This window comes from Coenobita brevimanus, chromosome 73 (genome assembly GCF_032717465.1).
Source record: "Coenobita brevimanus isolate Jiangsu-jjx chromosome 73, ASM3271746v2, whole genome shotgun sequence".
Lineage (NCBI taxonomy): Eukaryota > Metazoa > Arthropoda > Malacostraca > Decapoda > Coenobitidae > Coenobita > Coenobita brevimanus.
In genome coordinates, this window is record NC_137026.1 from 32,465,502 (window position 1) to 32,490,999 (window position 25,498).

At 40.0% G+C, this 25,498-nt stretch overlaps 2 protein-coding genes across 2 annotated transcripts; one reads left to right on the plus strand and one right to left on the minus strand.

Moving 5' to 3' along the window:
• Positions 1–3,967: 3,967 nt before the first annotated feature.
• On the plus strand, positions 3,968–9,941 carry LOC145407448 (uncharacterized). The gene is made up of 3 exons (XM_080278378.1): positions 3,968–5,216; positions 6,288–6,418; positions 8,805–9,941. The coding sequence occupies exons 1-3, from the start codon at positions 3,968–3,970 to the stop codon at positions 9,939–9,941; spliced, it is 2,517 nt and encodes an 838-aa protein (XP_080134504.1).
• A 9,781-nt stretch (positions 9,942–19,722) lies between these two features.
• LOC145407557 (uncharacterized) lies at positions 19,723–25,264 on the minus strand. The gene is made up of 7 exons (XM_080278483.1): positions 25,221–25,264; positions 24,067–24,248; positions 23,197–23,413; positions 22,647–22,820; positions 21,928–22,115; positions 21,288–21,459; positions 19,723–20,471 (listed from the first exon to the last, which is right to left on the minus strand). Exons 1-7 carry the CDS (start codon positions 25,221–25,223, stop codon positions 20,382–20,384), a joined length of 1,026 nt encoding a protein of 341 aa, XP_080134609.1. The 5' UTR covers positions 25,224–25,264; the 3' UTR covers positions 19,723–20,381.
• Positions 25,265–25,498: the final 234 nt, after the last annotated feature.

Genomic DNA, 25,498 nt, shown 5'->3' on the forward strand with positions numbered 1-25,498 from the left:
ATGAGTAAATTGCCACTCCTGCTCCATCGTGGTGTTTACAAGCCTAATTAGGGAATATTCGAGAGGCGATGAATTAATATTACTCATAGTGAATATTACTATCTATCTATTGCCAGACGCCTCAATCCCGTAAAGGGGTAGCCACAAATAAATCTCCTCCTTGTCGCTCTGTCCCCCGCCTTTTCACTGCCCTGCTCCCAGCTCACACCCCCTCTCTCATATACCACTCCACTCCATCCCTCCATCTCATCCTTGGTCTCCCCCTCCCTCTACCCCCTTCCACCTCACTCACATATACTCTCCCCGTCAGCCTCGCACTCTCCATGGTGTTAATTTTCCTTTTTTAATGCAAGAAAGAAGGAACCACAGGGCACAAACACAAGATTGTTCCTTCCAAGAAAAAAAAAAAAAAAACAGAGAGCCAAATTCAAGACTTATTCGTTTTCGAGATGCCAGGACACACAGCGTTTAAAAGACTGGAGGTCATAGACAGTGGAAAATAGACAGAATATATTAGTTTCACCTACTTGACTTTTTTTAAATTGAAATCGGAGGGAAGCTTACAAATCCTCGCAATTAGTAGTTTCAGTTGACTATATTTTGTGCATAATGGATTCTTGCGTATACAGGCTGACATATTTATCTTTACAAATGCAGAGAGAGAGAGAGAGAGAGAGAGATGCAACGTCTTTCGTGGAACCAATATGTAGTAGTGTTAATAGTAGTAGTTATTGTTGTTGTTGATCCTGGTGTGGACTGCTAAAAAGACTGACCACTTGAGCTGTCGGAGATCTTTTGTTGAGGTTATGTCTGTATTTTGAGAGCACACACACACACACACACACACACACACACACACACACAGCCGACCGACCAAGAACCCGAACCCATTTCAGCCTGCGTGATAGCCAAGTGCATGCAGATTAAGGCTCCTCGAAATTCATGCAGCCACGACTTAAGCCCGAATTCACGTCGGGTAAGGACGCTTCCTGTCACCTCTTCCTTAGCGATTTATTTTCTATATTGTTGGTTAATATCCTTTTGTACGTTATTTATGCAGATTATGACAATGGTAGAACGATTTTCTCAGAAAAAGAGAAATGAGAACTGTACTAAGAGGAAACTACTCATCATGGAGAGAAGTGACTAGTGGAGTACCACAGGGTTCAGTGCTGGCACCATTCATGTTTTTAGTGTATATAAATGATATAAACAGTAACACTGGAAATGAGAGCTATCTGAATATGTTTGCGGAGTACCACAGGGTTCAGTGCTGGCACCATTCATGTTTTTAGTGTATATAAATGATATAAACAGTAACACTGGAAATGAGAGCTATCTGAATATGTTTGCAGATGATGCAAAAATACAAAGGAGAATTACTAACACAGACTCTTGTAAAGAGCTACAAGAAGAATTAAATAAACTTCATGAATGGAGTAATACATGGCAAATGGAATTCAGTGTGGACAAGTGTCATGTAATCAAGTTTGGTAAAAGTGGAAAAAGACCTGATTGGGATTATAAGTTAGGAAATAAAACCCTATACACATCAGAAAGAGAGAAGGACCTAGGTGTGATTATCAATAACAGACTGTCTCCGGCTGACCACATCAGCGAGAAGGTACGGAACATGTATACACTGCTTGCAAATATGAGAATAGCATTCACATACATAAATGAAGACATGCTAAGAAGGATAATAACATCATTCATTAGACCAACCCTGGAATATGCATCAGTAGTCTGGAGTCCTCATCTCAAAAAACATATAGACAAGATTGACAAAGTTCAAAGGGCCGCTACAAGATGGATACCAAGCTTAAGGGACCTAAGCTACGAAGAAAGACTAAATAAACTGAATCTACCAACACTACAGGAGAGAAGGAAAAGAGGTGACATGATAATGCTATATAAGTGCATATCAGGGAAGGAGAAAATAGACAAATGATTACTTAACATCTGGAGAAGCATCAGCAAGAGGACACTGCAAAAAACTGCATAAGAAGAGAGGTGATAAAGACGTAAGGATATTCAGTTTCCCAAACAGAGCAATTGATCAATGGAATGCACTACCGAATGAAATAGTGTGTCCCAAAACAATTCACAAATTTAAGGATATGTACGATAAATATGGTTTAAGACACGGGACAGTACGAGCTTGACTCATTCCTGTAAAGATACAATTAGGTAAGAACACACACACACACACACACACACACACACAAAAGCAGCCGACCGACCAAGATCCCGAACCCATTTCAGCCTGCGTGATAGCCAAGTGCATGCAGATTAGAGGGTTGATTTGACTAGTAACCAAGGAGACTCATTCCTAACTCATAAATAAGGCTTCTCGAAATTCATGCAGCCACGACTCAAGCCCGATTTCACGTCGGGTAAGGACGCTTCCTATCACCTCTTCCTTAGCGATTTATTTTCAATATTGTTGGTTAATTTCCTGCTGTACGTTATTTATGCAGATTATGACAATGGTAGAACGATTTACATAACAGAATAGGAGAGTAAGGTGTAATAATAAGAAGAAATCGCTTAGGAAAAAGTGTTCGGGAGCTTCCTTACCCTACGAGAATACTAGCCTTATTATTCAGGTTGTAAAAGTGACCCAGTACTGTCGGATGAAAGCAAACTGGGTATAATAGACTAGCAGTACAGATGGAGGGAGGGAAAAGTGTTGGCGGCAAGCATAACAATAGAGACTCGTAAAATTTACAGAGCAAACACACAATAGGTCAGAGTGGAGCATTTGGTTGGGGAGGCCTTTGACGTGCAGTGGATTGATACTGTCCGATGATGATGATGCATGATGCTTAACTCCTTCACTTCGAGGACATTTATGAAGAAATTGGTCAAGCCATTGCATGAAAATAACAACAACAAGAAAAACATCAGTCCGCTTGGTTCATGTTGAGATGAGCCTGAGGTTGCAGTTACAGTACCACTGTTACGACCACAATCACCACCACCATTACTGCTAACAACTCAGTTTATCAAATACTGCAGCTGTTTTTGCTTGTCTGTTAAACAAACTTCTGTTTTGACTAGAATTTCGATAACTTAGTATTTCACATATCCTCAGAATCATTATTACAGCATTGCAGTGTTTTTCCGTCCTGTACATTACGTGAGCCACAATATCATTGACTTCACACCATTTAATCCAGTTATCTTGGCTTCACAGAGGAGTTCATTTATCAGTGTATCTATCTTTAGCCAGACACCTTAATCAGGGAAGGAGTGACCACAGACAAATCTCCTTAGCCATCGTTCTGTCCCCTCTCCAAATCCAGGACCCTCTCCCTCATATACCTCCTTCATCCCATCCCTCCATCTCATCCCTGGTGTCCCCTTCCTTCCCCCCTTTCCTCTCACGTATCTTTTATTAAATCTTTCATTTGTCATTTTTTCCTCATTTTATATCAGATTTATTTCTCGGTTCACATATTTATTACGTAATACCAATATCAGTGACACGTAGTTCCCTTCCAGCAATTTCTTCTCTGTGGGTGGCCATTTATTTAGAAACTGTAGGCTGCTGTCTTCATGCATCTCATTCAGTCTTCTTCCTTGCTTTGCTATCCTTATCTTCATCTCATAGAATTAGAGATAGTAGCGAGTCATTTCGGTAACAAACAGCCCCGAAAGGACTGTTAGGTCTGCTGTTGTTTGCTGTCCTTTGTAGTCATTTGTACTCCTTCCCTAATTTACTCAACTCTTTTCTCCCAGTCCCATGAAGTTAGAGACTTTGCTTATATTTCATTAGTTTTAAACAATCGCTGAACAGAACTTGGTGGGTAGCTGATTCCTTGACCATATCCATAAATTAACTGCAAACTTCAGTAGATATACAGTTGAGCATATGAATACTATAAATTGAATTGTTCATAATATTGGTTTTATTAGGTACCAAGTATGTGAATTGGCAGCTAATTTCTGTTTTGTCCCCAGGATGGCCAGCCCAGCAGGGATGGTATTGCTAGTGGCTGCTGTTGCTGCTGCTGCCACACCTCCCTCAGCTGCTCCTTCCACCAGACTAACACCTGCTTCCACCCTCCCTCCTACCTCTGCCACAATCCTTAAAGCCTTGGCAGCAGCACGGACCACCATCATCACATCACCTGTCCTACTAGCAGATGCTCGGACTGGCCACAGCAACAGTAGTGGGTGGACATGCCCCTACATCAGTGGCATTGCTGAGATCTCATGTACTTGCGATGTCCCTCACACAGTCAGGTGTCGGGGCCAGGCAAGCAAACCAGAGGACCTTACAGTGCTTACACAAACTCTTCAGGCCCAGGGCAGTGTATCATTACTTGACCTAGCAATACATGGCCTTGGACAGCTTACTAGTGGAGGGTTTGCTGGCATGCAGTTGCTGGGTTTGGTGATCACCAAAGGAGACCTGCAAACTCTGCCTGCTGATGCCTTCTCTGGGGTGGAGTCAACATTGACAGCCCTTGGTCTTCCCAACAACCAAATTACTTCAGTTCCTGTTGATTCACTTAGACCATTGTTGCAGCTGCAGCGTCTTGATCTGAGTGACAACAGACTTAAGGAGTTACCTCCACGAGCCTTTCCAGCACTCCTGCAGCTGCAGAACCTTGACCTTGCGGGAAATAACCTACGCCTGCTTCAGCCCGAAGTGTTTGTGCGATTGCCTCACCTTTTGTCTCTCAATTTAGCTCGCAACCAGTTGGATGCTGGCCAAATGAATGAGAGAACACTTCGTGGTCTGCATGCTCTCCAGCGACTTTCTCTGCAGTCTAACCTGTTGAAGGGTTCTGTGACATCCACCCTTGTAACAGGGGCAAAAGGCCTGATCTCACTGGATTTGTCAGACAATTCTTTAACCATGCTGACAAGACACTCACTTGCATCCTGCCCCAACTTGCAAGAGCTTGATTTATCTCACAACAAAATTGATGTGATTGAAGATCATGCATTTGCAAATCTTACTCAGTTACGTCGACTGAAGCTGTCTCACAACCGAGTCGTAGCAGTGTCTGGGTGGTCACTTGCCCACCTGCCTCGTCTGACACATCTAGCCATGGCAGACAACGCCCTTCGTGCCATCACTGCTGACCTCCTACATCAGTTGCCGGCATTACAGTCCCTTGATCTGGCAGCTAATGATATCAGCCTCATCCAGCCACATGTCTTCAACAGTACCCCAGCACTTCAGCACCTCACTCTTACAGGTAGGCAGCTTATTCTGCTAACCCCTCACCCTGAATCTATCTTGTTTGAGCTTATTCTTGCTACCTCCAGACAGTTATAGCCAACATAGACAAAACCTTTCATGATAAAGGGGTTAATGAAGGCTGTATCTATTTCTTCCACTTAGAAAAGTCTACCAAGTTGAGCAAAGTGTCAAGAGATAGCATGAATAAAGTACAAAAAGATGTGTGAAGGGTTGTGGTAGTTACAACTGAACGTTTATGATTAATGTTAGACTAAAATAGCATTATTTGAAAGATAGCATTTACTTTATTTTGTAGTTGTTTATTCATAATATAATATACAATAGACTGAGGATAAGTAGAGAGATATATGAAGAAGGGTGGTGTGAGTTATAAGAAGGACAACCTAGTAGTTGATGATAGGACAACTTGGAGGCAGTTTGCACATGGCCGCCACCTTTGAATTACAGTCTGGCTGGAGGCTGATAGATAGACAGATAGTGTCACTGCACATATGTTGAGACCCCAAGCCCCATCACTCATGTTACAGGCAGCCTCTTACCTCATATGAAGCAGGAAGGCTAAGATTTTACCTGGGGTTTGCTCTCTCCTCAGATTCATGTATCCAAGAGATATGAGAAATTTGCTGTACAATTCCCAACCCAGTGTGAATGCTTGATTTTGGGTTTGGTTAATTATGATGACAACAGTATAATGTTACTTCAACTGTTATTTCAATGTGGTTCTTATATATGATAAACATCTCTTGCATCATTATGTTAACCCATTTACTCTAATGATGTATACCTGGTATTTAATTTTAATTGGACTATCACCAGATGATTTTATTCATTTTCAGACAGGCATCTGGCATTGTAGGTTTTACTGGAGAGTGTAATGTATTTAACTGTTCCAGTTTGAAGCCCTCTGCTTACAAAAATTGTCTGGGAATAACAAGAACACTGGAATATGAAATGCATTATCGTGGGGAAGAGATTAAGATCAGTAGCTGTTTTCAAGAGAGGTTATTTATGGTACACAGTAATCATATGGCTTCTCTTGTATAGTACAAATGGTTTATTTCCACAGACAATCCTTTACACTGTGACTGCAAGCTGGAGTGGCTGGCTGAGTGGCTGACTCAACATCCGAGTCTGAGCACTGAAGAACGAGGCAGTGTTGTTTGTGCCACACCACCCCCTCTTGAGAATGCCCCTGTGGTGAGTCATAGTTTAAGTACAGAGCTGACATTAACTTAGCTACTGGATGATACTTGAAGTTGAGTATTTGACTCACTAGGCTGAGATTTGTCCCTCTTTACAAGTTTATGTTTGATTATCAGATTGTTGGTCCTTATATTCCTGGTGGGACATAAAGCAGTAAGTGATGGATAGATGCTGAAATATATACACTTACTGGCAGAATGTTCAGGGCTTTCAAAATATTCTACAAATATTCAAATAAGTAGACTATTTGTTCAACAGTATTGTTTAATATGATTCAGTCTTGAGGTGAATACTGCATTGGAAACTTTTACAGGTTCTTCATATAAATGCTCAGTACAAACCCACATGCTTACAGTTGTGTGCAAACTGCATTGGAAACTTTTACAGGTTCTTCATATAAATGCTCAGTACAAACCCACATGCTTACAGTTGTGTGCAAACTCCCTTGTCTGTAGGTATCATGTCAAGATGTAGCATGGTAGTATATGATTCCCATACATACTTAAAAATAATGCCATGTTCCCTCTGAAAGAATACATATACAGTACTGTATTGGGGTTGGCTTGGTGCAGCTGATGTTTTCTGTCAACTGGAAGCTAAAACACCTGCCCAAACAAACAGGTTGCTTCCATTTAGAGGAAAGAAAATCTGAGATATGTACAATATTTGTAACAGTGTGAGAGTCCCAGCTTGAACTTTTGACTTTATGTACATGTGACTGAATCTTTCCTGCTTCTGAGAGATGAGTGTGTGGCTGGTTACCAAGCTTGTAGCTACATTTCAATCCATTGTTAGTACCTCCCATCATTAATGGTAGCCACCCATCTAATGCTTTCCTCGAATAACTAAATGTTAAATTCCATAACAACCCTTTTCCACATACAGTTGACAATATGATATGTTTACTTATATCTCCCTACTTTGAATTTCAAGAAAACAGGACATTATTACGTTGTGAAATGTCTGCTTGTACTGGAGAGGGATATCTACACATGGTGGCAACCAGTAAAACCAGCTGGCTGTGCAGCCTGGTAATACAAATGTCCCTTGATACCCTTTGTGTCCTTGAATGGGCAATGGTAGACTGCAGGAGGGGGGCAGCTTCGGCCTGCAGTCCACCAAGTTTGCACCCAGATGAAATGTCAGCTGTTCTGCCAGCATGTGACTGAAATGTTGAACAGATTAGGAATTATTCTGGATCAAGGATAGTATTTAAATAGGTAAGCCAGTCATATAAAAACAAAGCATTCTGGTATTGCATAATTTAAGAACAGTAGTCTTTATTGCATCACGTCACTCTAGTTTTTAGATATTGTACAAAAACATGTCTCTGTGTTTGGGCTGTTTATAGTATTTAAAGTACTTTCTCTGTGTTCGGGTAACTTGCGGTTTTATGTCGTTGTTTTCTGAGTAAAGGGAGTTTTCTGGTGTACAGGAAACCATTTACTACGCCAGGTGGTAACCATATAACCAGATTTTGGCGCTTGGTGGTTTAGTGGGTAATTACGGCACTCCAATCGCACTGAGCCGGTGAAGGTTTATATCCAAGGGGTGGTTGGGGTTTATTGCTCATGTAATACCACTCAGGGATGAGTGAGGCTGGTCACTCTAATCTTAAATGTCAGGACCAACTTGAGTAGCCCCAGGCTCCTACGCTCCTCAAGGGACAATGTAGGATTGGATGATGGATGGATGGATGCTATTCTTGACATAAATTCTTGAGGTCCAGAAAACTCCCATTACTCAGAAAACAATGACATAAAACTGCAAGTTACCCGAACACAGAGAAATTACTTTACATGCTATAAACAGCCCAAACACAGAGACATGGTCAAATTTTTCTAGATCATAAGCTGTCAGCTGGGAGGTATTTAGTTGTATTTACATAGAGTAGCTTTCGATAGAAGTTGACATTTTTACTCTGTTTTGCTACAGTATTTAGTAACAGTAAATGACAGAAAATTACCTGGTAACATTCTTTTGCTACCAGTTACCTGCATACATTCCCAAGTTTGTAGAACCATTTGCATTGAAAAAGTGGTAATACTTTGGAACAAATACAGTATTATACAATGGGGACTGCCTCTACCATATTTCTTTTACCTTAACTTGGCCCAGATTTTTGTCATTTTACAGCTTATTTCACATAGCTCAGGGGCAGAATAGAAAAATGGTATAGCTCTACATCCTTTCCATAGCACTTCTTTGTGACCAGCATCATATTCTACTGTTAATCTGTGGTTACAATGGAGCATTCAGGATGGAAAGATGATTGTTGTGGACTCAGTTAAAGAGAATAGAGTTTGAATCTTAATATGTAGTGAATAAGGGAGAGACCATTATCAGCATGAAACTAAATTATAAATTTACCTCTTTTCAGGTTGAACTCAGCAAGTCTCAGTTAGTCTGCTCAGAGGAGACTTCATATCATGACTACTACCATGATTATTATCATGACTACTACCATGATGATGCATCCTCTGAGGATGGTCCAGAAATGAGACTGTCTGATGCCAAGATCACTTTACTGGTAGCTCATTGGATACTCAAGGATGAGTCAGAACAGAGAAGTAAAGGATCACTAGAGAAAGAATCCTACCTGGGTGTAGAACTCGTTTGGCGAGTGGATGAAAGAGCAATTCCATATTCCTGTGATGCTGTTTTTGTTTATGAAGTGGTAAAGGTAGGAAGTGACTCCCATGAAGTACTGGCAGAAAAGGTGTCTGTCAACTGTTCTTCAGCATTGTTGCGTGACCCACATCAGGTGGTGGTGACAGTGCCAGGGGAGGCCCTCATGCCGGGATCTACTTATCGCTACTGCCTCATGCTGCTTGAGCGAGGAACCAGTGACCAAGAGGCTTTCCTTCCCGGCTGCTCTGAACCACTGCTTTTGACAGCTGCTCCTCGTGGTTCTCCAACTCACCGAGGAGATGGAGGTTCACTTCATGTCACCAGTCTAACTGCCGGTGGAGTTGGAGAAGCATTGGTGGTACATACACGTGTAGATGGTGAAGGCCCCTGTACATACACATTGGCAGTAGTGGCAGGACACAGGATTGCAGCTACGCGTCAGCTCAACTGCTCCGAACCAAGACATGAGTTTCCTTCACTAAATGCAGGGCAGTATGTAGCTTGTGTTAATCCAGATGTTCCTGGGATTAATTTAGATTTAACACATCTAGAACGCCACCTAAAGAATGCAGAGAACGTCACAGTAGCACTGCACCATGATTTCTCTGCCTGTACCCCAGTCATTAATTTCACACCTTATAAATACCAAGATATTGGCATGGGACCACTGCTGGTACTCCTGTTTACACTCCCAGGTCTTGCATTGGTCATAACACTTTACGTAATTGCTAGGAGGGTGTGGCGTGGAGGTGGTGTTCCTTGGCGGTGGGACCCCAGAACACAGAAATCTGGGAAGTATTTTCTGTACACTGGAGAAATTGCCACACCATCCCTTAGCCTGGACCCTCTACCTGCAGACAGTCCAGAAAGCACCACCCCTGTATAGTTGTAGCCTCAGCCCCTCACTATACAGAAATATACCAATGTGGGTCGACAGACCTACACAATTCATTTCTAGTCCAGTAATAGTCAGGCATGTACTGCAGAGTACCGGGTTGCATGCTGACCAAAAATCAATAATCGTTTTTATTGAAGGTCCTTAAACTGCAGTGCCACTAAAGGGGGTTCATACAAAACACTGCACAGGTAAAGAAAGAGTGCAGTGTTTCTCATTCAAACCTAATAAGTGAGTTTGTGTGTAAATGTACAGTAATTTCTCATTGTAAGTTTTTTTTTTTTTTTTTTTTTTTTTTTTTTTACACTGGTCTTAAAATTCACGATAGGCTTATACCACTGAATAATTGCCTGTCAATCACATCACTTCAATAATGTCTTTCTGTTATTGCTACAGCCAGATGATTTTGTTTAGCTTTGGAGAGCCTTTTCAAGCTGTAGGAATTAGATATATCCTTCATCAAACTCTTAGCCTCTAAAGGTTTGTCACAAGTTGAATAAAATCATCTGGAGACAGCAAGAACACTATAAGATGGTGCATCACCAGACTGAAGTTGTTAACCAGATTTTTTTTTCCCCCTAGGAGTGCTGAACAAAAAAACTGGAATAAAACTCAGTATACCAATTCCACAAAGAGAGGGTTCTTGAGATATTTTTTGAAGCTTTTGAGTACTACAATTTTTCTTGGTTGAATACACTCCATTGGTTATCCTGAGTGAAGTACCCAGGGTTACTATCCACAGCAAAAGGGTTAAAATCCCATTGGTACCCATTAAGCAGATTTACCCATTTCCCTTAATATACAGTACAGTCCCAGTTGTATGGAAAAAACTGTACTATTGTGGAATACATCCTTGACTTACAGTGAGGAGTGACTGTAGCATATATATGTGTGTGTAAATGCGGTCATGAATGTTTTGTGATATGAAGTGTTGGTGCCATAAAGTTGTAGTCATGTGTGGAACTAGTGATGTATTATAATTCATTGAGCACAGTCCTCAACAAAGTGCAGACATACAGGCCCATATTCTTGTTAGCTGAGGAGGCTCCTGACATTCCTTCCTTATGTTTATTTTTGTATTTGGCAAATTAGTATTCCCTTGTATGCTATTTATACATTCTGTGTTAGTATTAAATACATAAAAATTGCTTAAAGAAGACTACAGAAATGCAGTATTCAAGATAAATTGCTGAGGAGGAGGTGTTCTGGAGTTTCCTTTGCTGATGAGAGTTACAGACATCATTACGACATTTCATTAATACATATCTATACTTTTTGAGACTGTAATTTTTGGATACATGAGTGAATGTTAGTACCATGCAGAAGCTTTAAACTGTTGCACAATTTATATCGGTAACTCACCATCATCATTTAATAATGTTTGCTTTAATATTAACCATCATCATTTAAAGTACTATAGAATGATACTGCTGTCACCAGTGATGAAACAGTCCTGATTATGCACATGTATGTTAATTTCCTGGTAACAGCACAGGTATTGCAATGTTGGAATACTGGTGCATGTTGTAAATAACACTTACAAGTAATTATTTTCATCACCTAGTATATTTTTATGAAATTTGCATTGGTGTGAATCACTGGTTTTTAAAATTAATGTTACCAGTAGGTTCTTTAATATAACCACTGATAGCACAAAATGCATAAAGCAGTGTTGAACATAAAAGTGGTTCAGTGAGATCTTGGAACTCGCTAAATACAGTAATGATCTTGCCTAATTAACCATTGATAATCGCAAGAGGTAGAGCCACTTTCACGAGTTTAGATCTAACATATGGAGGAGCTGTTGACTTCAGTTACTTATATTAGTTCCACAAACCTCAAATTATAGGTACTGTACTTGTATCATGGTTTGTACCAGTATTTCTCAGTGCTGCATGCGTTTATTAGTAAACTTCTAGACTGTATGTAATGTAGTTCAGTCCTGGTGAAGTGAATGATCATCTACCCTACGTACACTGGATTATGGTAGCCTAGTCATGGGCCGCTACACCTCGAGGGGAGATTGGCTGTTACCATATTTTTCATACCAATTCACATCATTAAGTTTCCAGACAAATAATATACTGCTTTCTCTTGTGTGACAAATTCTCATCACTGATGAAATATGCAGTAATCAAAACCCTATTTTCTCATCTACAATAAGCTTTAATATTTTGTTTTCCTTGATTATTTAAGTATGTAATAGTGTTCCTCATATTTGCATTTTTATGTAGTAATCTTAAGCTGTAGACTAGTGACAATAGCTTTATTTTTATCTCAAGTATGTAGACATTTGTTAATTGTAGTGTTGCGTTTATATGTACTGTCCTGTCCTGCTTCATTGTCATTGTCATCATCATCTGAACTGAAGAATAACTCACTGAACATACTGGTATAATGTACAGAAACTACCAGTATACAGTTTATTAACACTCAGGCTAATAATATCTCACTCAGATGAGTAAAATTGTCTGATGTCAGCTGGAATATTGGAGTTGTCCAAACCTTGAGAAGGTTAATGGTGCTAGTATTAACACTCAGGCTCCTACAACTCACTCAGCCGAATAAAATTGTCTAGCATTAGCTAAGACAGAATGTTAGAGTTGTCCCAACCATATGATAGTTAATAGCACCAGTATTAACACCCTCAAGCATTTGTGACTCAGTCTCAACTGGATAAAATCATATGGCATTAGCAAGTAGTTGGAACAGAAATACTAAAGTTGTCCCAACCCTGGGTGGAATCATGATACAATTACTAACACTTTCAGCCCCCTATACCCACCAGCATTGGAATAAAAGTATCTGGCACAGGCTGGAATAGAATACTAACATTCTCTCAGCCATGAAAGGTTTACCCTACTGAGCCCTGAGATGCCATTTGTTACTTTCATAACACCTCCTTAGGATACTTTTCATACTGGAGAGGTTAGATATAGCCTTAATTTACCCCTTCAGTATGAGAGGCCATTCTTAAGTTGAATAAAATTGTCTCATATGTCACCTAGATTTCAGGGGTTAACCATCAGACTGTACTTTTTTGCCATCAAAATCACATAATGAGCTTATTCAAAATCTCTGTATACTGTACTTAAAAATCAGTGTTGGGTGTACAGTCTCTCAAATCCTCATACATAACCATGATGAAAAGAACTTCATATGCCCATCTGCAGGTGGTCGTCAGTAAGATATACTGGGGGAAAGGATATGTAGGCTAGTGCTAGCATGGGTCTGAGCTTGCATTGGTCAAAAAAATATTCAGCTCAGGTATTGCATTGCTTTCAGTTACTGCAGGTTGAAATGTAATGTTCATTGGTTCCTTATTGCTTTTATATGTTACTACCAGTACTAAAGTAAAATCCTGGAGGTCACAGGGACATGCCTGTAATATCATAGAATTAAGTGTAGTTACTGTGGCTGTACTTAATGTGTCATTTGGCAAGTAAGGAAAAACAAAAGTTCTGAAGAGGTCACAAGTTTATGGACAATGCATCAGTCTTAAAATTACCTGGGAAGTCAAGGAAGTGTGAAAATATGTTTTTCATTCCTGGATTATACAGGCATCTAAGAAGGTGGGGCATAGCTTGCCATGCATTCATTGTGCACTGGATTATGGCAATGTCAATGCAGCCTGACGTTGAGGAAGGTGCTGTAACCTCAGTGTGCTTGTAAATGTACAGTATGTGCAAGACCCTTTTTAAGGCTATGTAGTTTTTATATTTGTAAAGGTTTTGCTGCTCTAGCACCAAACCCTCCCATTTGTTAAACATTTGCTCCAGCTACCCTTCATCCTCTGGCCTAGTACTATAGCGTCTGATATACTGTAAGCAAGTTGCTTTTATGTTTTTCCTCACCACCTCAACTCTGTGCCAGTGTATGTCAGATCATAATTATTACAGTACTTAGCTTTTCCCTTTCCTTTGTCTGCCCAGGCAAGCAACTTTCCAGGTCCTCATTATTTTATACTAGGTATTATTTTAGGACTGTATGCTTTGTTATCACTTGTCCTTTATGGTAGTTTGATTTGCTTGATTGGGGTTAGTCATGCAGTTGTGCATTTTGTGATCTTCCTTCCATAGAACGCAGTTTTACATCCCTCATTTTTCTATAGCAATTAATTGTCTTTTAGTTTGCACTCGATACAAAGCCTCCAGTGCTGGCCCTGGGACCTCAAAAGACTGACCAGGCCCTTTTTGGGTGTTTTGGTGTTTTTGTCAAGCATTCAACCTCTTGTTAGCCCCATTCTGCACATTTTTAGCCAGTCCATGAAAAAGGTGCACCCCCAACATAAGGTTACCATATGAGTGTTGGTGCTTCTTGCATAACCACAGTAGGCAGTTCCACCGTCATCAGTGGTCCCCCTTCTCCTACCCAGTCATCTGTATGATACTATATTAATTCACTTTTTTTTTGTGGAAGGGGGGGGGTATAATATAAACATTTCTTGCATGGAACACCTCCTGATGAAGCCACAGCAGGTGTTTTGCCCATGCCAGTCTGGGGTCCACACCTCTTCCCTCCAAATCCTAGGGAGGGGGTGTCATCAGGTACCTTACTTAATGGGGCCATACCAAGCGAGAAGTGGAGCAACATACTTGGCTCTCTGAGCCAACAGTTCCTTATATCCCTCTCTCAAATACACACACTTCCAGATACCCTCCCCCCTCTCTGGGCAGTGCATGACATTGCCATGCACTAGGTCATCACCACTCCACCTGTTAGACTGGCACCCATGTCTGCACCCACTGCTTACTCCCAATTTAACATTGCAACTAGGTCATCACCACCACCATCATCCGTCTGTAAATGCATGATGGTTGTGGTCTTCATTCTTATCACTGTACATGTTACTGACTAGGAGATGGCAAGAGTTCACCAGTGGGCTGCCAGAGTGGTATTGCCCACATCCCCCAGAAGTTGACAGTAGGTCCTGGATATTTACTGGGAGAACGGATCAGTTATGAACAACCCAGAAGAAGGTGTCTGTACTCAGGCTTTGCAGTAACTTAGGTGATCACAAACTTGCAATTGTGCTACACATGACATGGGACATGCTTTGAAACTGACTGCATGTTCTTTACTTGTGAAAATAGATGAGTCTAAAGCCCATAGACTTTCAAAGTTCTGAAACTCCAGAAAGACACACACACAAAAATTAGTCTTAAACTCTGACTTCAGAGCAAGACAGTCGAAGATAAACAGATAAGGATGGAAAAAAAATTTATCATCTCATGGATAGCCTCTCACTTCATGACAAGGTACAAGTGTGGAACCAAAATCAAATCCATAGGCAACATAGTTTCCACTGTACTACAAAGTGCTAGGCCATTAATAGAAAAGTGGACCAAGGAAAACGTGGGACAAGATGGTGTGTGCCGGCCTTAGATCTAGAGGTATTACTAGTGAGCTGGCACAGAACATAGCAAGGTGGAGAAGTGCTGTTAGGTGAACCATTTTGACCCATATTACATGGGAAAACAGACATAAAACCAAAAATGATGATGATGATTACAGCTGATTATGGGAAGGACTTTGTTGGCTTTGATAAACAAGACCAGGCATGGAATGCAAATATTTTGGGCCTGTCCCTTTAGCTGGATAAGTTGGTTCAGCGGAATGTATACAGGGTCTGGCAAAGTCGGGTAGAGAGTGCTGTGCTTCAGAGTATAATAGTGCATCCGAAGACAGTGATGCAGAACTCAAGCACCTCAGACTATGCCGTAACTACTGTAGTGTTCTGTAGAAAGCAAGATCCTCTTTTTCATCTTCGGAGCCCTTATAAAATTGAATCAGAGACTGATCGGAGAATCAATCAACCAGACCCCCTTTTCCTACAAATGTAAAGGAAGATGAGTGGGATAAGGTCCCACTACAGTATTTTTGCAGTGAAAAATCAAAGTTAACTCAGTCTTATGAAATGTGCTGTGTTCAGCACATGTAAAAGATGCATCCAAATGATGGATTGCAGAAGGAAACCTCCACTCCCCCTTCATGCTCCCCCAGCACCCACTGCTATCTGTACATATGTCTTGGACAACGACAGATGATACCACTTGTTTAGCCTGACAAATAAATTAGAGCAGCAAGGAACAGAGTGGGCACATTAACAAGAAGAAATAGACTTTAAAAATCAAGGACATCTTGGCAGTGGCCTGTGTGAATTGCAAAGGTTATTGGAATGCTTACACCTTCCAGAGTAAGGTCATCGGATATTTTTACCTTGCAGACAACAGACAAATTGTACTGCCAACTTCACACATCTGTGGATAAACAACCACTAGATTGGAGCACAGTGATGTAATAAGGAGATAAACAAACGGCTCTGGCCACCTTTCACTTCTACATCATGAAGAAACTACAGCGTAGCACTGATTGGATCCCTGTTGACAAGACCAGGGTCCTGAGGGATACCATGGTGCTGGAGCAGAAGAGCTGGGGGTTCACTAATTGTTCCTTCGCTGGCTCTTTTATACATAAGTGAGCAACACAGAATTCACATTCAAGGGAAAGACCCTGCTGCTTAACACCAAAATGGAGAGCCAAGACTTGGTGCTCACACATTCTGCTTAAGTTCTTGCATCCAAAGCTGTCTATGCATACACAATAGAACAAATCTACGCCCAGATTTCACTGAATCTTTGGATGTACTTGCTTGGCATTTCTAAGAGTGACCAGTCATGACATCCCAGGCAAACTTTAGAGCAGACATGTATATGAATGAGCATGTTCAGTGCCAGCTCACCAACATTCGCTCTACAACTGTGACAGATTACTGAAGGTTTCTAAAACAGGTGCATGAACAAAATGGAGTTCTAGCACCTCCTTCCTCAACTTCAGACCATATTGTGGCAAATCCTTCACATTCCCCACACTTTGATGAGAGTGCAAATGGCTGCCCAGCCTTAAAGGTCCCACCATGGCTTAACAGGAAAAAAGGAATTTGAGGTTTAACCTGTTCATTTAGACAGATGCATTGTGGTTTCTTTACACAAAGAAATATAAAGAAAGGAAAAATAGAATATTGAATGTGAAAATTACAATATTGTACACAACCCAGTTATGTACAGCCATCCATCATCAAAAGCTAATGCCTGGGGACTGCTGTTGTTTGGGACCCTCCAGTAGAGTGAATGTATATTACTGTGAAAGCCGTCAAAGCAAGTTGACAGTCTGTATTTTTACATTTTTCTACGCCAAATGGCATTTCAGTTTTCTACGCCAAATGGCATTTCAGCTGTACTTGAAGGGAAGCAGTGTATAACCATGTAAAAGTTATGCATAGCTGCCATAAGCATTTCCTTTTTTAAGATTGGTCCATGTTTTTATATAGGTAATTTATTTTGTCTTTTGTGTTATGCAGCTATATGCTTTTAAAAAATTTAAATGTACAGTAAACCCTCTGTATAAGGAAATAATTGGGGGGAACATTGGGTTGTTTCATATGATATTCAGTAGTCATCTTAACATATGAACCCAGTTTCAGTACCGTATATAACTACCCTGGTGTGTTAGATACTGTACATTATGGTACTGTAAGTGTTAGGTACGGTATTGTTTTAATTATCTGGGCTCAAATCAGTACTGTACAGCATAAGCCAAGCTGTTACATAGTCTAGTTATTTGGCCAAATCCATTGTATATAATAAACCAGTTTTTTGATATTTGAGATTGTTCAATTGGCTTTGAGAAAAAGTTTGTTAAAGTCTAAATTTTTTAAATCAGGGGTCATTATAAAGAGGGTTTACTGTACTCTGAAATGTGAAAGATCACTACTGAGAGGTTAGCCTTTGTCCATACATCTCAGAGTATTCTAAAATCTTCCATAATGTAATTTTTAGCATTGCATTAGTCATGTTTGTGCCATAAAGTGTATATATTTATATATATGTGAAATCTCAAATGTATATAGTGTGTAAAGTTTTTTAACAAGAGTAAAGCCTATTATGCACTGCTTTTTGTATTCCTCTTTTTCAGCAGGCCTTAATGCTTCTCTACGATGATGTATTTTACACTATTCTTGCTACCTTCAGATGATTTTATTCACCTTAGGAGACTTTTGGAACTGGTGAGGTTTAGTTTAGCCTTCAGAAACCCCTTCAGTATAAGAAGTTTGCCTAAGCCATGCAAAACATCTAAGATAGCATGAATTAAGCACAAAAGTCATCGGATTGAAAGAGTTGGCTATGATCGACCCAGAGGGACATACCATCATGAGTGTAATGTGGCTATAAGTTTTTCTAGCCAAACAATCGTCATTCAGCAGCAGGAAAGAATCAAAAGTAAATACAGTCGGCAACTCCAAGCCATGTTTCTCACACAATTTGACATCTTCATCCTTACCTTTTTCCCAAAAGCAAATACATGTGGTAGGTGGTGGCAACCATCATTCACTCACTTGATGTACTGCAGCCTACTTCTACCTTCGTCTTATCACTCTTTTTCTGTGTCTGCCCTCCTCTCTTTCTATTTCTCCCATCTTTCCTGTCACTTTTTAGTAGCCTTCTTTCCTTTATAGGTGGCTTTACATTGAGTGACAAGCCTAATGATTTCCTGAAAGCCAGGAAACCATTTACAACGCTGGGTGGTAACCTTATAACCAACCAATATGTGTCTCCTTCATGTCAACAAGTGGGTTGGTGGAGGGTTAGTGTCCCTCCCTGTAAAACAACCAGAGACAAACGGCCACCCTTTAAAGAATCATGGCATCTGGCTGTAGATATAGAGATAGAAACACAGGAAGGCATATGATAAGGACACCTATAGCATGTCCAGTGAATTCAGCCACACATGGTCATTCATTCACCATTCAGGCCCCTGGAATCATGGTTTCACCTCATAAACCCAACCTTGTGCACACATTATTTCTGGCATTTCTGTTCACAGATGCTCTTCACATGAACTTGTTAGATAAAGTCAGTCCATTTATTAAGTTATGGGGTGCCAAACAGTTGTCATTCTTCTTTCCCAAAGTCTCCAGCAACTGTTGGGAAGTTCCTTGCTAGTTTTAACACTTCATTAACCCCTTACCCACAGGGATGGCTGGACCACACTGTGCCCCTTCCGTGGGGATAGCAGGAAATCTAGACAGTACACGATAAAGTAGCTACTTCAAGGTCAATGGAAGTATCACTTTGCCTTTTCCCTTTTTTTTATATATATATTTTTTAGTATGAGAATAGGTCATAAGGGATATTTCAATGGGTAATGAAGAGGGAAAATTAGTGACCAAGTGTATGTGGGGTGTTGCCAGGTGATAAATTAGCTACTTCATAGCCAATGGCAGTATCAATTAGCCTTTTCCCTTTTTTTATATATTTTTTAGTATCAGAATAGGGCATAGGGCACATTTCAATGGAAAAAGTGAATGGAAAAAACCGGCCAGGAGTTGCATTGCACGGCCAGGCTGTAGCTGGGCGAGGGAGGGGGTAAGGGAGGGGAGGTGGGGAGGCAAGGCAGACACAGAAAAATTGCTAAATTGACAACACTGGATGCGATTACTAGCGGTATTAGCAGTGCTGCTTATAGCTACACTCTGACAATACTGATAGGTGATACAAGACCCCACTTGAAAGCCTGGGCAATTTAAAAAATCCCTGGATCACAGAAGTGACGCCCTGCAGTATTACTTATGTAACGAACGTCACGGTAGTGACAGCCCACGGGTAAGAGGTTAAGCTTCCAGTCCACAAAATTCATTAGCTGTACTGTGGCCAGTCCTAGTACAAGGGTTACTTAGGAGGAAGCATGGTGATCTTTGATAAAGACATTCTCAGTCTAAAAGGGTTAATGCTGATTGTTTCTTACATACTCAGCTTAATGGATTTCTACTACATCAAACAGCTTAGTATTAGCCACAACAAAATACAGTAAAAGATTTCCTCAGGTTGATGGTATTATGATTATTTATATTCCGTCAGAAGTATTTAAAAGAAAAAAAAAGTAGATTATCAGTTCACACAAAAAAGTAGATTATCAGTTCACACATATACAATTTCTGTAGCTCCCTAGGTTCCAGAGAGCTGTCAATCATTAAGAGTTAACAATCAGTCCACTATCAGGAAGCTTTATGCAAATGCACGTGGGAACATTAGAAGGTTGAGATAAATACAATGTAAAGTCATTGTTCATGTTCATCAAAGTACAGTTAATTGCGGAGTATATGTATTATCCTGTTGACTGGAATATATGTATTATAAGGTTGATTGTAAATTATTGTATATGTATTATAATGTTGATTGTAAATTACTGTATATGTATTATAATGCTGATATTGGAGTAACATGAATACATTATGAAAATATCACCAGTACATGACATAGGCATGACTATTAGCTATAGTAGTTCAAACAGCAAAGCGGTGTTATATATTTATGTACTGTGGGCTGTAATATGCCATAACTTAGTGCTTCCTAAGTTTAATATCCAAATCCATTACACAGGAGAATTGAATACCATAATACTCTTGTCTTCAGATACACTCACAATCCTACTGCTGTCTTGACTGTACTTGGCACACCAAACCTGAAATAAAATGTACCATTTTTTTTAGTGACAATGTGCAGGACTGAAGTGCACAAATTAACAAAGAAAAACATAAATGAAAGAATGAAATAACAACACTAATCATCTGCTTCGTTTTATACTATATCAACCAGGTGCCCAAATTTGTCTTAAGTGTCTGGACTGAATAGTCTAGCCCTGGACCCCTATGCTTCTGATGCTGCATTACTGGCTTGGATGATGGATTGAGGGATTAATTAGGTGTCAAAATTATAACACACAGTCTCCTTACAATCAACTGCAACTTCAATGCTCACATTATTTTCAAAATGCTAATCAACTGCGGTGACAAGAAAATAGTTAATTCAATTAACTGGATGACTAAACATCCAACCAACATACAGAGAGGTTTGTCACAGTTATCATAACCCAGCATCCTTTAGTTACATGAAGTGGAGAGATCTAAGGCATACTTTTGAGGGACAGGAGGAAAGAATCAAGAAGTCACAGTCACAACTTCCCTTTACTGTGACTTAACAGGTACAAGCCTACTTGCAACACAAATAACTGCGAAGCTGTTGAAGAGACAGAGATTTCCAGCCTTCCCTTCAGCTCCCATCCTTTCCATTGCCTTTTCAGCATGAATATACCGGTAATAATTTTCAGGCAATCTATCCATCTCTCAGTGAAACTCAACACACTTGATGCACCAAATTCTTGTACAGTATCATGAACTAGTCTTTACCTCAATCAGACAACCATGGCTCTGGGAGTATCCAGCTTACACTTTTTTTTCTTTTTTAATGAGTGGGTTAAGTTTACATAACTGGTCAATACCTGATCATGGTGGTCCTTGAAGGTGTGCACACAGTTGCGCTGAGCAAAGTCCCACACTTTGACGGTATGGTCAGAGGAGGATGAAACAAAGTGTAGCTGGTCAGGGGCAAAGTCTACACTGAGCACCCATGACCCATGACCTGACAATGTGCATGCCAGGTTGCTGCTTTTCCTGATTGGAGAAAGGACATATCATTAACAGGTTGAATTTCTAAAACAATATATACAATGAACATTTCATGTCAACATCCTGACCTAATTTTCCATTCTAAGGATGGAGTGAAGTACAATCCAGACATGAGAACATATGAGGGTAGATTACTAGCCTAAACACTACCAGCATTACATGAGGAAAATATACAGTATACTGTATATAAGTAGCCTACAGGTTGTGGCATTAACTGAATATTTTTTAGCAAAAATTTTCAATAAATGCAAGTTCAATGATCAGCACGACAAAGCTGTACTTGTAAGTACAGAAGTGGAGGTTATCCAAAACTATGGCTACTGCTGATATAATTCTGCTGGAAAACAGGGAAGGAAAGAACTGGTCAAGTCTGTGTCTTCGGTAGCTACATTACACAGAAGTTGAGATGGCTTTTATGAACAGCAGAGATACTGTAGGCACATAACTACTTACACATCATACATCTTCATATGCCCATCATCAGCAGCTGTGAGAAGGAGCTGAGAGTCGGGTGAGAAAGTAATGGATCGGATGGTCATGGCGTGCCCCTCCAGAGTGTGCACGAGCTTGCCACTCTCCACATCGAACACGTTGATAAACCCGTCTATTGCCCCACTAGCCACGTACTTCCCATCTTTACTCTGCAACCATGAATGAAAGATTGAAGAATTAATGAAAATATTACACACACCTTCCTGGACTTTGGCCTAAAGTTATAAAGTACCATTAAAAAGTAACAACAAATATATCTATTCACTCATCATCCAGTTCTGTATTGCCCCTGAATTCTGGAGTGTAGGGGCCTGGGGACAGCTTATTCAATCCAGGCAAGACAAGGATAACTAAATAAACATAGTAGAGTTGTCAGTCTATGTAAGAGAGCTAAGCATGCCCACCACTACATACATCTACTGAGAACATTAATTCACCATTATTCAAACTACTTAACATTAAAACTATCAAATAACTGCATAACACAGTCAATGTTTTCCTCATTGAAAACTATTTAACCTTCAATATTCACTTTGCCCATGTGTCTGTAAAACTGCCTTAACTAGTTAAACTGTAGTTCAGATGGTCAAAAATACATACCTGGTTTTCAGCATAATTACAAATAGGTACATTTATACTACAGTGTGAATTTTAAACACACAGTAATGTCCTGAACTTACATAGGCAATTGAATATGTAAATCTGCCTCTAGTGTCAAGTGTTGTCACATGACGGCCACCATCCACTGCATAAATGTTGATCTTGCCAGCATGGTTCCCTGACGCAACATGGTTACCCTCTGGGGAGAACACAACTGACCATGCTTCAACTGGACCACAGTCAATAGTTTGGAGCTGAAACATTGCAAAAAATGGTCAGCTTCATATTGACAGCATTTCAGTCTTCACAGTATTCTCTGGAAATATGGTTTACACATGAAAGGACAAGAAATACAATACAGCTGTACTGGTAAAACACTTGTGAAAGCTTGGTATCATACTGCATATATAATACAGTGTTACTGGTAACAGTGGAAGGATTGTATCCATTTTAAAAGCTCCAATATGCTTGCATGTGTTGGCCCTGGCTATTTAATATCACATCAGTTATAACTGAAAATAGAAAAATCTTGGAAAGTAAGATGAAGCAGTCTGAAAGAGGAAGAACAAATGTTGGTACACTAACATACTGTACCCCCAGCACCACCACCACTCTCATCATCATTCTGACCTGTTCACCGGTGTGCAAGTTCCACAAGCGAATGGTAGAATCCAGCGAGGATGATGCTGCAGTGGTGCCAGCCGCGTTAACATCAACCGATATCACCCCCAGAGAGTGTCCCTCCAGTGTGTGTAGTGCTGCCAACTCCTCCTCGCCTCGTTCACCTCTCCACCACCACACCTTCACCATATCATCCAGTCCTCCCGTCACAACATAATGCTGCTCTCTGTCAACATACAACAGTGTGCATAATATGTTCAGAATAAAGAATGAGAGGCTGATCAACTGGGGATTAGAAACAGCCTTCATAAACCATCTCAATATGTGAGGCTTTTCCTAAGCTAAACAAAATCGTATGGAAGAATTGCAACAAGATAAAAATAAATAAATACATTACAGTATCAGAAGGCCTAAGTACTTTACAACTACACAAAATTTCAGATGATATACTACCAAACTATTTACTCAATTTATGAGAGCCACCCAAGACAGGAGGAGTTAATGTAAGCCAGCCAATGCCCCAGCTCCTCAAGAGAAAAGTGCATGGGGTAAAACTGCATCACATCTAAACCTCTAGTTCAAAAAGTCTTTCCTAAGTTGAATAAGATCATCTGAAAATTGCAGTAAGTGTATAAAAAAGACATCAAGCAAATAAGCAACTGGGTTATCATAATGGTGGCAGTCTGTGTACTGGCCAATGGGGTCTGAATGGGCTGATTTTTTTTCTTTTAATGTTTTTATCACTTGACATACATTACCACTCCCATATTTTTTCTTTACACCAATGACAACATGTACTATCACTCCTATCAGCTACTGAAAAGAAAGACTTATTATTTGTTAACACATGACACAGTAAGAGAATCACATCATACTTACGAAGTAGGCAAATTTTCCTCATCATTTGGTGCATCTTCATTTTCTTTATTTTCCTCATTGTTCTCCTGTTCCTTGTCTTCTGCTGGGGTGTCTTTAGATTTTTCCTTTGGTACATAATGGCCCCATGCACAGGCCCAAATGCCTTCAGAATGGGCGTTTTCACGTTTTTTCAGCAGAGAAAACTGCAATAAAATTATGGTAAAATATATTTGGTACACAAGACATTATTAATAAAGTTATCAGTGAACCTGTAGGAGAGCTCCCATTAACATAACTGTAAACTCATTACACCCAGATGCTGTGGAAATATTAATTTTGTTGCTAAAGACTGTATAATTCATTTATGACACCCAAATTCCGTAAAAATAACATGTTCCTCAAGGGCATGAAGTAGGGTTTGTTGACGTTGGTGGTGGCATCCTACAGGGGGCAGTGGGTTGATTCAGGCCTGAAACTCTCGTCCCCATATCATTCTGGCTAGTTGGGTTAGGTTAGGTCATATTAGGTTACATTAGTAAAGGTGAACGATTCGTGACGGATTGACTTTGAAGCCAAATCAACCTAAAAGTCTTACATGGCAAGTCCTATTGTGTAAAACTGGTGGTTTTTATAGTTGATAGCTTTAAAATTATGCCTTTCTGTAACACTTTTAAAGTTATCACAATAATAAAGATGTTACAGTTTATTGAGAAAATACAGTTGTCAATTTTATGCATGGGAGCTTGCCAGGAAATTCATCAAATTATCGCTAAATGTACTGCTATACATACGAACACATACTGAGCATGAACTGGTAATATAATATTTTGTATACAGCTACAGTTAAAATGTATATCAAAAATATGCTGACCCTCACATATACCTTGTCCTGTTATTAAGCTAAAATTCTCTTCCCATCTACTCTGCTACTGCCCTCATTATATACATCTTTGTCATGGTTATACTGTAATACTCATGCTGGAATTATACTTGTAACAGACGGACTGCCAAGACCCTCCCACCTATTAGCTTAGGATATACAGTCACACTGGACTGTTTTATCATCTCGCTCACCTATCAAGGATGATCCCAGCTAATTAAAGCACAGTGGTAACCAAGTTCACTACTGTACATATATTTTAAGTAAATTATAACAACAGCAACATGCAACTCACCATCCCGTTTTGTTGTTGTTGATTCCGGGACGATTCTCCGTCAGGACGATTTCCCCGTCACAATAACAAAACGAGTGGACTATTCGCCGTGTGGACGATTTCCCGTCATATATTTACACATCATCTTGTTTAGTAAATATGTAGTTCTTGAGTTATATGAGTTATAAACGTGATGCCGGTTAATTGTTTTAAGTGTACGATGTGGCATTTAACGAATGGCTTTATCGGACGTGTGTACTGGCGTTTTGACAACTGTAAAATTTAAGTGGTTTATAGCT

Bases quoted from the DNA above. Each gene is read 5' to 3' on its own strand.
- LOC145407448 (XM_080278378.1), top strand. From the start codon at position 3,968: ATGGCCAGCCCAGCAGGGATGGTATTGCTAGTGGCTGCTGTTGCTGCT. The intron at 5,217-6,287 runs GTAGGCAGCTTA...TTATTTCCACAG, and splicing joins TCAGCACCTCACTCTTACAG to ACAATCCTTTACACTGTGAC. The intron at 6,419-8,804 runs GTGAGTCATAGT...ACCTCTTTTCAG, and splicing joins CTCTTGAGAATGCCCCTGTG to GTTGAACTCAGCAAGTCTCA.
- LOC145407557 (XM_080278483.1), bottom strand. The intron at 22,821-23,196 runs GTCAGAATGATG...GCAATGTTTCAG, and splicing joins ACTTGCACACCGGTGAACAG to CTCCAAACTATTGACTGTGG. The intron at 21,460-21,927 runs GTAAGTAGTTAT...TTCTCCAATCAG, and splicing joins CATATGAAGATGTATGATGT to GAAAAGCAGCAACCTGGCAT.